Genomic DNA, 12,797 nt, shown 5'->3' with positions numbered 1-12,797 from the left:
CGTTTTACATTTTAGGCTTCAGTATTATCGAGGAAAAGGAGTTTCCCCACTGCGTATAGCAACACAATACTCGTTCCCTTACTCTCAGGGAACCGAGGTTACTATAGTAACCGAGTACGTTTAGACACGTGATCATATTTCAAACCTCCAATTTGCTGCCTGTGCATTTCGGCCATACAGGCTGTATTTTTTGTCATTTTGTATTTTTGTATTTTATTTTTAATTGTTACTCAGAAATCATTTATATTTTTGCAGAATCACTAAAGCCTAGTTCACACTACATGATTTTAAGCCCGATTTAAGCCCGATTTGCAAATCGTTGAGCTTGCCGACAGGTCGGGGTGTTATCGCGTGCAAATCGCGGGGGATTAGCGGGCGATGAACGCTCGCCAATCTGTTAGTATGAAAGAGCCAACAACGCATCAAAGACGCTCGCAGACGCGTCGCCGAGCCCAGAAAAATATCTAGCATGCTAGATATCCAGAGCTGTCGGCCGACTCAACCTCACTGATGTCATGAGCTACAGCCAATCAGAGCAAGGCATGGGTTGAGGTCACCGGGTAAATACTCGGTTTTCAAAGAAACACAGAAGAAGAAGACGAGTTTACAGAAAGATGAGCAACATGTCGTCAAGAAAGGACTCAGGATTTGGAGCAAAATTTAATTGAACTGTGGCAGGAGCATGAATGCCTTTATGATGTTGGACATGAGATGTACCACAACCGCTCCGAGAAAGAGAAAAGGTGGACGGAAATTACAAACGCTCTCAAACAGCCAGGTGAGCAAAATGTTATTTTTACATTATGTTATAGGTTGAAATGTAAATTAAATCTTTTTACTGCGCTGTTTCGCGTCATTTCCGGTTCGTTTATCGCGTGATTTTTCGTGACAAAACGTGGTTTGTAGACAAGATAGAATCGTTGGGTGACAGAGTTGTTGTCAACTCGTGTAGTGCGTTACCTCCTGTTGTGGATCAATCACGTTGTGTCGTGTGGTGTGAACAGCTCAACAACTTGAACACTCCTGATTTCACAGAGAGCAAGTCATGTAGTGTGAACTGCACAGTTCAGCCCGACGTTTTAAAGTCATGTAGTGTGAACTAGGCTTTAGCTGTTCCAGTTCTACAATCAGTACACCTAGATATTTTAAACAAATAGGCTTAATGAATTACTTCTCCAAAAATAATCACGTACTGTCAGAGGTAGGCTACAATGAAGCACATACTTTATGACCATAAAAGATGTTTACTAAAGTAGCTGTGTTTGCGTGAACACAATCCAGACATATTACATCCACCATGAATGTTGTGTCTTACTCTATATGCATGCTGCTTCTCTCCCATTTACAAATCTTCTCTTGTGGCCTCATGTGATAATAAAGTTAAGTTAAGGAACTTTTCACATAGTATTTTAAAGGAAAGTATAGGCATATTTGAACACAGCGATGATTACATACATCAGGATTTAAAGATTAGAAGTATTTGATCTTATACATTTATAGCCTGTATAAGCCCATCTATGTTTTTGTATCAAACTTTTCTAAATCAGTTGATCTCCCAGCTGTATGTTCTTCTCCCTTGATGGTGCTGATCTTGGAAAGAGTCAACATGTCAAGTGTATAAAAGGCAACATAGATTGTAGAACGTCTTTATTGTGGAGCCTCCAGGACTGACTGTGTTTCGGTGAGGAGCAGTTCAGAGTTGCTGGAGAGACAAATAATTATAATTCGTTACATTTATATAGCGTTTTTCTAGGTACTCAAAACGCTTTACATAGAAGGGGGAATCTCCTCAACCACCACCAATGTGCAGCATCCACCTGGATGATAGCATCTTCAGATATCTTTTATCTGTGGTTACGCATGTGGTTATATTAAGGAAGTCAGAGGGGGTTAGATGATGTTTAGATGATTCTTCCAAGTACTTTAAAATGAATCTTACAGCAATGAACCAAACTGATGACTGTCAGGAATATTCCTGTCCAGAGAGATCTGCTTCTTTCTCTGTCTATGTGATTCTGTATGTGGCCGCAGCAGCTGTGGCTCTTCTGACCGTGTGTGGAAACCTGCTGGTCATCATCTCTGTTAGTCACTTCAAGCAGCTCCACACTCCTGCTAACATCCTCATCCTCTCTTTAGCTGCGTCTGATCTCCTTACAGGACTTTTTGTGATTCCATTTCATTTGATTTTGCTGATTGAGGCATGTTGGATTTCTGGACTAGAGATGTGCTCAGTTTTCAATTTCGTGACTTTTCAAGCAACAAGCGTGTCTGTTCACACTGTGGCTCTAATAGCAGTTGATCGTTTTTTGGCTTTACATTCTCCTTTTTTTTACTCAGAGAAAATCTCTCCCAATGTGATCTGCATAGCAACTTTATTTAACTGGCTGTTTTCACTCCTTTATAACTTCACTCTGCTCTTCATTAATGGAAACTTCACTGTCATGTGTCCAGGAGAATGTGTTTATACTATAGATGGGGTTCTCTTACGAGAGGTTCTCTCGTATTGCGTAAGCTAGCTTACGCTGCGGGAAAGTCTCCTTTCACGAGATACTGAAGCCAAAAATTATCCTAATTTTTTAAAACTTGTCAACGCAGTGCGGCAGCCTGCAGACCTAGGGCAAGCGAATCGCGTGCCCATTGGCTGCTCTGCGGCAACTGCAGCAGCCTATGGCTGAGCCTTGCGCGTGACGTCACGTCCAATGAGCGCGCTTGGCGCGCTTAGTGCGTCACAGCCCGTCATTAGGGGTGTGGCTTAGCGTATATAAGCAAGGAACAGAGGCTGCTTCGCTGATTTCTGTCTCTTCAGCGAAGCTCTTCGCATCGCTGATCTCCGAGGAAGCCGCCGTTGAATCCAGCGACCAGCACGCCGAGGATCTCAGCCTGAGGACGCCGGCCGCTCGCCGCCTTCAGCCTTCCCTGCCTGCTGCGCCATCCGGCACATATATCCTTTTCTGCTCTGTGTTGTGTGTGTGTGTGTCCTCCGCGACACACTTGCATCTAAAAGAGCGCGAGGCGTTGTTTCAAATGCCTCGCACATCCTGTGGCTCGTGCAGAGCCTCGCTCAGCGACGGAGACCGCCACGTGCTGTGCGCTCTCTGCCTGGGTTTTGACCACGCTGTTCGCGCTCTCTCCGAGGGCGGCTGCGAACAGTGTGAGGAGTTACCGATGTCGACCCTACGGGCTCGACTCGCTAAACTTGAAGAAACTCCATCTTCTCCGGCCGCTTCTTCCGGGCCACGAAAGAAGAAACGTCGCTCTCAAAGGCCGCCGGAACTGGACGCTACAGCTGAGCGCTCGCCGGAACCTCTCCCGCGAGCCTCGCTCTCTCCTTCCCCCCCACCCTTCTCCAACGCGCAGCGGCCGGCCACTGCCCGCACTGCCGTCGCCCTGGGGGACGATGCAGATGATGCCGCTGACAGCTGCTCTCTGCTCGCGTCTGACAGCGAGGAGTGGTCGGGCTCGCACCGCTCCGCCCCCTCGACTCTGGAGTCTTCTCGAACCCGCGCTAGTGTTGACGCAGAGCTTCTCCGCCTCCTCACTTTAGCGGTCGAGAGAATGGGACTGGATTGGTCCCCACCTAAGGAGCCGGAGCCCAATCGCCTCGACGGGTTTTTTCTGCCTAGCCGCCGCCCTGCGCCTGCCTCTAGGTCAGCACCCTTCCTGCCTGAGCTCCACGCCGAGCTCTCTAAGTCCTGGAACGCTCCGTTCTCCACCAGACTCCGCTCGCCAGTCTCCTCGGCTCTCTCCCAGGTGGACGGAGCCGCCGAGAACGGCTATAACGGCATCCCCGCCGTTGAGGATGCTGTGGCAACGCACCTTTGCCCGCCGTCTGCTAGATGGCGCTCAAAGTCTGCCCTGCCGTCTAAAGCCTGCAGGACCACCTCAGCTCTCGCCGGCCGCGCTTTCGCCGCCTCCGGCCAGGCTGCTTCCGCCCTGCACTCAATGGCTATTCTTCAGATCCTTCAAGCCGACCTCCTCCGTGAACTGGACGAGAAGGGCTCGGATCAGTCTGCCTTTACCGATCTGCGCAGCGCTACGTATCTCGCGCTGCGCGCTACCAAGACCGCTGCTCAAGCCATCGGCAGATCCATGGCCTCACACAGAGCTGTGAGTGAGTCACAGTGAGTCAGAGCGCGCTGTGTTTCTCAACGCACCACTCTCGCCCACCGGCCTCTTTGGCCCTGCGGTCAGCGGAATTGTGGATCGGTTCTCTGAAGTACAGAAGGCTTCGCAGGCTATGGACCTCTTCCTGCCCCGCCGTTCGAGCTCAGCCACAGGCCGCCCTCAAACTCAGCCTCCTGTGCGCAGCTCTAACCAGCGCTCTTCCAAGCCTCCCAGCGCTTCGCAGCGACGCCAGGGCAATCGCCCCAGGTCGCGCTCGACCAGCCGTCACAGACCGCCGCCCCCACGGGGCCCGCGGCCCAAGATCGTGTTGAAGCCCGAGCCCGCGAAGTCCTCCTAGCATCCGCAAGGAGGAAAAGATGGTTGAGTCCCGCTACGGCCGGACCGCCATCAAAACGCACAGCTCTGTCAGTCCCCTATGTTCAGGCTACTGCAGCAGCACACACCGCAGCCAACGAGCCAGTATTAACACTCGCTCGCCTGCACACAAACGCCGTTTTCACGGCGACCCAGATAAATCTCAAAAAGAGTATAAGTGCTTTAAGTGTAGAAAATGTGCCCACACCCATGTGCTCACTGCTTCACACAAGTACAATCCCCATGGTAACGCGCCCAGAGCGCTCTCTCATAAAGCGGCCACACACCGCTCGAGTTCTAAATGTAGTAAATGTGCCCACACTTCCGTGCTCACAACTACTCGCTGCTCGCTCTGTCACTCAGTTACCTCAATTTGCCACGGCTCAAGCCGCAGGGGTATTAAGTATAGAAAAAGTGCCCACTCCCGTGTGCTCACTGCCTCACACAGACCAGGTTCCCATGGCAACGCGTCCAGAGCGCTATCTCTTAAAGCGGAAACTTTCCGCTCGAGCATCAAGTGTAGGAAATGTGCCCACAGCCCTGTGCTCACACCTGCCCACTGCCCGCTCTGCCAGACAGGTTGCAAACCTCATAAAGCCCCCAAACACTGGCCGTGTCATAAGTGCAAATCCCGCGCCAGCTCACGAGCACGCGCGCCCACTTTCAGACACCATAATCCCCACGCCGCTCTCGCGCCTGGGATGTTTGACAGCAGTTCACGCTCCATCGTCCGAGATCGAGCTACTAAATTCTGCACAGTCGGCCAGCCCTGTTCTTCTGCCCTCGTGTCCGAGCATCGGCGGCGCGCGCGCCGCCCCGTCTTCTCTGATACAGGTTCCCCATCCCGCGCAACGCGGCGATCTGAACCCAGAGACCATTCGACCCCTAGCCATGCATGCAAAAGCATGGGAGGCTATTCAGGGCGCGTCAGAATGGGTGCTCAACACCATAAGACACGGTTATTCGCTCCAATTTGCTCGTCGCCCTCCGCGCTTTCTAGCGCAGACGGAAACGAAAGTGAGTTTGGAAACAGCACATCTGCTTCAAGCAGAGATAACAAAGCTGCTGCGAAAAGGGGCCATAGAACAGGTACATCCTTCCCTGAGCGAGTCAGGCTTTTACAGCCGTTACTTCCTCGTTCCCAAGAAGGACGGAGCATTAAGACCTATTTTAGATCTGAGACATCTGAACAAGGCTCTCATGAGACGGCCGTTCAGGATGATTACAACCAGACAGATCCTCGCGCAAATTCGCCCAGGAGACTGGTTTATCTCTCTCGATCTGAAAGACGCTTATTTCCAGATCCAGATAACTCCCCGTCACAGGCCATTTTTGAGATTCGCCTTCGACGGTCGAGCTTATCAATACACAGTCCTGCCGTTCGGCCTGTCTTTAGCACCCCGTACATTTACGAAATGCATGGACACGGCTCTCGCTCCCCTGAGGAGTCAGGGAATGCGAATTCTGAACTACTTGGACGATTGGCTCGTTCTAGCGCAGTCAGAGACAGAACTTGTGTCTCACAGAACAGCGTTACTCGACCACCTGGAGGGTCTGGGTCTAGCGGTCAACTGGACCAAGAGCTCGCTCTCGCCCCGGCAGTCGATTTCCTTTCTCGGAATAGAACTGGACTCGGTGGCGATGACGGCCAGATTGTCGGAGCAGCGCGCGCGCCGCATCCAGCGCCTCGCTGCATCCTTCAAAGAAGGCAACCGGGTTCCCCTGAAGGCATTCCAGCGCATTCTGGGGCATATGGCCTCAGCTGCAGCGGTTCTTCAGCTGGGTTTACTGCGCATGCGCCCGCTTCAACGCTGGCTGAGAACGCGCGTATCCCATCGAGCCTGGGCGACCGGCGGCTCGCTAATCAGAGTGACTCAGGTCTGTGTCTCAGCCCTGCAGCCCTGGCTAGCAGCCGAATGGTATCACACAGGAGTGAATATGGGAGTGGTTTCACACCGGAAAGTTGTCTCGACAGACGCGTCCAACCTAGGTTGGGGAGCGCTCTTCGAAGGCAGACCGGTCTTTGGCCACTGGTCAGACCAGGAGAATCTCCTACACATAAACTGTCTAGAGATGCTCGCGGTCGAGAAAGCGCTCATGCACTTCCTCCCTTTCCTCCATGGTCACCATGTTCTAGTCCGCACGGACAACACTTCAGTAGTGGCCTATGTGAACCGCCAGGGCGGTGTCAGATCAAAGCAACTCTGCGCCCTGACGGAACGCCTCCTCGTATGGGCTCAGCACTCTCTGCGCTCTCTGAGAGCATCGCATGTGCCTGGCCATCTGAACGAGGGCCCCGACAGACTGTCCAGGGACAATGTTCCCCCTGGGGAGTGGTCTCTACACCCCCAAACAGTCCAGTCGCTGTGGCGCCGCTTTGGCAGAGCGAAAGTCGACCTCTTTGCGTCAAAAGACAACGCGCACTGCCCAGCGTTCTTTTCAAAGAGCGAGGACGCGCTGGCCCAGTCTTGGCCCAGCGGCCCGCTATATGCCTTTCCACCAGTCTCTCTGCTGCCTCAGGTTATCGAGAGAGTCAGGAAAGCGCGCCACACAGTGCTCCTCATAGCCCCGTTCTGGGAGAACCAAGCTTGGTTCCCGGAACTCATACAATTGGCAGACTCAGCCCCTTGGCCGATTCCGGTGCGGAGAGACCTTCTCTCTCAAGCCCGCGGCTCGATTTGGCATCCCCACCCAGAGCACTGGTCTCTGCATGCGTGGAGCCTCAACAATTACATGCTGATCTACCAGAAGGGGTGATGAACACGATCATACAATCTAGAGCCCCCTCCACGAGGCGGCTCTACACGTCTAAATGGTCTGTGTTTAACAAATGGTGCACTACCAAAGGGCTCAATCCACAGACATGTGGGGTCTCGCAAGTATTGTGCTTCCTTCAAGAGCTACTGGACGCGGGCAGGTCCCCCTCCACGCTCAAAGTCTATGTCGCGGCCATTTCAGCGCTCTCTGTTTCAGAGCCGGGCCGCACATTAGGAAGGAACGAGTTTGTCATCCGCTTCCTTAGAGGAGCGAGGAGGATGAACCCCCCGCGACCCCCTTCGGTTCCTATGTGGGATCTTTCACTGGTCTTAGACGCACTGAAAGCACATCCCTTTGGACCCTTAGAAACTGTGGATATGAAATACCTCACGCTCAAAACCGTTTTTCTGATAGCACTGTCTTCAGTAAAACGTGTGGGAGACCTTCACGCGTTATCCACTAACGCTGCGTGCCTCGAGTTCGGACCCAATGACTCTAAAGTTATTCTCAGACCGAGGCATGGGTACGTCCCAAAAACTTTGGGCACTCCCTTCAGAGCGCAGGTCATTTCCCTTTCAGCCCTGCCGAATACTGGCTGCGAGGCAGATAGTCACCTCCTCTGCCCAGTTAGGGCGCTGAGAAGCTATATTTCGCGCTCCGCCGCCTTAAGGCGTTCAGAGCAGCTTTTTGTTTCGTTTGGTGGGCGCACCAAGGGTCTCGCCGCCTCGAAACACACTCTGTCCAGATGGATAGTCGATGCTATCGCAGCTGCTTACGCATCTAAAAACCTGCAGTGCCCCTTGGGCATTCGGGCACACTCCACCAGAGGCATGGCCTCATCGTGGGCGTGGTCCAGTGGGATTCCCATTCATGACATTTGTGCAGCGGCAGGCTGGGCCTCCCCCTCCACATTTGTTAGGTTTTACAACCTGGAAGTTCCCGCCTTGCAGGCCAAAGTGCTATCAGTCTAAGTCTCGCGTAAGCCAGCCCACTGTCTGTGCGCGGGCTACGCTGCTGATTTAGCTCTACTGGTTGAGCTGCACTATATGGAAGTGTTAGTTGGACCGGCTGTGCCGCTCCCTGCCCCATATTATGTGCTTGTGTACTGTGGTATCTTGGCCGCCCAGCTCCGCTTCGCGTTCCCTGGGCTCCCCATGGGACTCATTCAGGATGCTGGGCGCGCGCACGGCGTTGACAAAGGTGTTCCCGCAGCGTAAGCTAGCTTACGCAATACGAGAGAACCTCTCGTAAGAGAACGTACTCGGTTACTAACGTAACCTCGGTTCTCTCTAGAGAGGGAACGAGTATTGCGTAACCCGCCGTGCTCTCGCCACGAGCTCATTTTCGCTTCATGCGACAGAAACCAGCGAAGCAGCCTCTGTTCCTTGCTTATATACGCTAAGCCACACCCCTAATGACGGGCTGTGACGCACTAAGCGCGCCAAGCGCGCTCATTGGACGTGACGTCACGCGCAAGGCTCAGCCATAGGCTGCTGCAGTTGCCGCAGAGCAGCCAATGGGCACGCGATTCGCTTGCCCTAGGTCTGCAGGCTGCCGCACTGCGTTGACAAGTTTTAAAAAATTAGGATAATTTTTGGCTTCAGTATCTCGTGAAAGGAGACTTTCCCGCAGCGTAAGCTAGCTTACGCAATACTCGTTCCCTCTCTAGAGAGAACCGAGGTTACGTTAGTAACCGAGTACGTTTCATCCCTCATTGATCTCCTGGTTGTGTTTCTTATGCCATGTACACTCATAATCATAATATTATACACTCGTGTTTTTGTCATTGTTAGGAAACATGTGACTGCTATAAGAGCCCTTCAGGTTCACAACAGCAAAGAATCCTCTAAAAACAGAGTCAGTGACAAATCAGAGCGAAAAGCTGCATTATCTCTCGGGATTCTGGTCTTTGTGTTTCTCCTGTGTTTACTGCCATATTATATTTGTTCATTAGTGATTCCATATGACAAAGCTGACTTCTTTTATGTCAGAGATGTTGCTGCAATATTTTTCTATCTGAACTCCACCATTAATCCCATCATTTACGCCTTATTTTACCCTTGGTTTCAGAAAAGCTTAAAATTAATTCTCACATTTAAAGTGTTTAATGAAGACTCCTCTCTGATGAATGTGCAGTAAGTCATTGAATGTAAGACAAAATGTTTCCCCTATTTTTTCCTGTTGTTTATTTTTCATATATATACTTTGTCTAGGTTAATGTACAATATATTAAACATGAGTCTTGACTACAAAACAGCTATTGATCATTTCCTCAAATATTGCCGAAATACAGTTCAGTTATCAGTATCACACATTGATCTTTTCTGGCAACAGGCTCTAATATGAACCCAGAGTACATGTGATCGCATTTGAAACCTCAGTTGCCGGCTGTGCATATGCCAATACAGACTGCATTTTATATTGTGTTATTTTTAAATGTTCACAAAGAAATAATGAATACTATAAGAGCTATTGTATATATAAAAGTTTAGAATCTTTTCTGTTTAAAGTCCAGATTCTTTCTTGTTTAGTTTAGGCTATATACATTGTAAGAATAAACATTTTCAATGTGTAGGCTATATAATACAGTTTAAATAAAATAATATAAAAAATAAATAACATCTTAAAACGTAATGGTCGGGTTTTTCACAGACTGGACTAGATTAAGCAAGGATTAGGCCTTAGTTCAGTCAGGGCATTTAAGTTGCTTTTATAAATTTGCCTTAGGACAAAACAGTACTGGTGTGCATCTTAAGACAAAACAATGGCACTGACATATTTTAAGATATATCAGTGGCAGTTGCTTTCAGTTAAAACAGATCAAACATGCATTTTAGTCTAAAACTAGTTTAAGGCTTGTCTGTGAAACCGGGGGAATATGTTCAAAATGCAACTTAACCCTCTATGGTACGGTGTTGCCTCCAGGCAACATAGTCTATTTTAGCTTTTTTTTATAAAAACATAATAAAATGTAATTGTTCAATGCTCTCTAAGGGGAGGGGAACTCAAATACTAACCAAAGAAAATGCAAAAGAGTGGTCACATGACCCACAGGGGTACATTTAGTTCCCTCTTTCAACACACGTGCACATGTCACATGGCTCCATATTTTCTCCACTGAAAAGGGCATTTTTCACTAATTTCTGTCCAAATAATCAGCCACAAAAAATCAGAGTCACCTTCATTGGTAAGTAAAGAAGTATTTTCAAAAAACTTTACATTATATATCATCAAATTTATCATAGGAAATTACATAAAACTGCTTGTTGCCTCGAGGCAACATTGTACCATAATGGAATCACATAAGGCCATGCCAGGCATACTACATATGAATACAATTATATTTTATTTGTAAGGAAAAGAGTTTGAATTATCTAAATGTATCTGTATTTTTGCAAACTGAAAACTTGGCATGGTTCGACGGGTTATTTGGCCACTATAGTGGGTAATCGGACAAATAGTGGGTTCGTGGGAAAGGGGCGTGGCTTGGGAGTGGTAAGCGGGGGTCGATGGGGTATTTGGCCTCTATAGTGGGTAATCGGACAAATAGTGGGTTTGTGGGACAGGGGCGTGGCTTGGGACTGGTCAGGGGGGTCAGCGGGACATGTGCCTACTATAGTGGGCAATCGGACAAATGGGTTAGTGGGACAGGGGCATGGCTTGGAGCCGGTCAGGGTGAACAGGACATTTGGCCACTATAGTGGGCAATTGGACAAATAGCGGGTCCATGGGACGGGGGCATGGCTTGGGACAAGTCAGGGAGGGTCAACGGGACATTTGGCCACTACAGTGGGCAATCGGACAAATAGTGGGTTAGTGGGATGGGGGCGTGGCTTGGGACAAGTCAGGGAGGGTCAACGGGACATTTGGCCACTACAGTGGGCAATCGGACAAATAGTGGGTTAGTGGGACGGGGGCGTGGCTTGAGACCGGCGGTGGGGTCAACAGGACATTTGTCTACTATAGTGGGCAATCGGACAAATAGAGGGTTAGTGGGACTTGTAGGGGTCTCGTATTTCGGGGGGTTCCCGACGGGCCCCTGGAGGACCCCACACGGGTCATTAGGTCGGCCGGGGAGGTCTTCCAAATGTTTGATCTTGCTGTTGTTGAGTTCTGGCCTTCATATTAGGATAATGTTATAGTGATTGTAAATGTTTTACCTTGACACAGCATGTTTTGATGTTTTTTAATGTTTTGATATGATAACTTGATGATATAATGGTTTGTAGTACTTGCGTTCCACGATGGTACAATGTTGCCTGAGGGCAACAGCTGGATAATAAATGTTACTTTTTATTAAATATGAAATGTGTAATTTAATAAAAACTTGATAAATATGTTTGTTCAAGTGTTTAGTTAAATAAATTGATGTTTTCAATAAATATATAATTTTTTTTCTTCATGAAAATGTCAAATGTTTCAATTTGTCCATTGTGGTACAATGTTGCCTTGAGGCAACAAACTTATAATTAATAAATAAATAAAAAAATAATGATAATATTTATTGATATTGCTATAGTGTCAAATTTTAAGCAGGAAAAACATAACAAATATTTTTTTTCTCACTGATATCATAATGCGTACCATAGAGACACAGACACAGAGAAGGCCTATAGAGATGTGCAGGTATGACGTTACTTTGTTGGCCAACCGGAATCCCTGATAGCACACGTACATCATGGAGACGTTGATGTCTTATTAATATCTGCAAGATGTGTTTTTTAGAGTGTTTGCTCACCTGCAATGTCTCAAGACATTTCCTGTCAGATGTTAAATAGACATTTAGAAAATGTCTTTTTAAGATGTTTATGATTTAGAATGTATTTAAAAACTGCTTAAAACGTTTATCAGATGTTTAAATGTTTTCCAGATTTAGCGCTTTTTAGCAGACATCTTAGAGACTTATCTGGCATCACACTATTTCCCTTTGACAAAAACCCAATAGGATTTTTTCCACAGGCTTTCGGATTATCGCATAAAACAAGCTCTATGATCAAAACAACAACAACAAAAAAGTTTATGATACACGTTTTGTCCATCAAGATAATTTTCAGATGAACACAATTTTATGAATTTTTCAAGACAGCTTTAACAAAAACCACAAGTGGTTTAACACTGATGTATTTTATGTCGTATAATAATATGTGAAAGTGTATTGAGCTTGTGTTCACCACAGACCTTATTACAGCCATTTAACCAATTCCACTGAACCCCATTCAAAAAAACCTTTGACTTCGGGACGATAAAACCGGAAGTGCTAAAATGCAAACTCTTTTCCGCGTTTTGGTCAACAAATTTACATCATACCTGTACCACTCTATAGATGCTGTCCTGTGTTTTTATGTTGTCCACCTCTAGTTTAGCTCAAGGTGAAGGTTTGGTTGTTTAGTGTGGCTCGGTCAGCCCCTGCTGGTAGATGCTGTAATTACAACATTCTGGGGTCAAAGATCATCTTCCTCTAATGAAGGCCTTTGAAAACTAGCTGTGTGTTCAGACGGAGATTTGTTGGAATAGCAGAACACTTAATATGCTTTATAACCACATTTAGTTCTATGTGACAC

At 48.1% G+C, this 12,797-nt stretch overlaps 1 protein-coding gene across 1 annotated transcript; it reads left to right on the top strand.

The window, feature by feature from the left end:
* Positions 1–1,928: 1,928 nt before the first annotated feature.
* On the top strand, positions 1,929–9,375 carry LOC311305603 (trace amine-associated receptor 13c-like; the record flags this gene model as incomplete). The annotated part of the gene is made up of 2 exons (XM_084433408.1): positions 1,929–2,477; positions 8,938–9,375. The coding sequence occupies 2 exons, from the start codon at positions 1,929–1,931 to the stop codon at positions 9,373–9,375; spliced, it is 987 nt and encodes a 328-aa protein (XP_084289534.1).
* Between the last annotated feature and the right edge of the window lie 3,422 nt (positions 9,376–12,797).

Source organism: Rutilus rutilus (genome assembly GCF_951802725.1).
Source record: "Rutilus rutilus genome assembly, chromosome: 15".
In the NCBI taxonomy this organism is placed as follows: domain Eukaryota; kingdom Metazoa; phylum Chordata; class Actinopteri; order Cypriniformes; family Leuciscidae; genus Rutilus; species Rutilus rutilus.
Note: the sequence above shows the minus strand (reverse complement) of the source record. Positions and strands in the feature narration are given on the sequence as shown.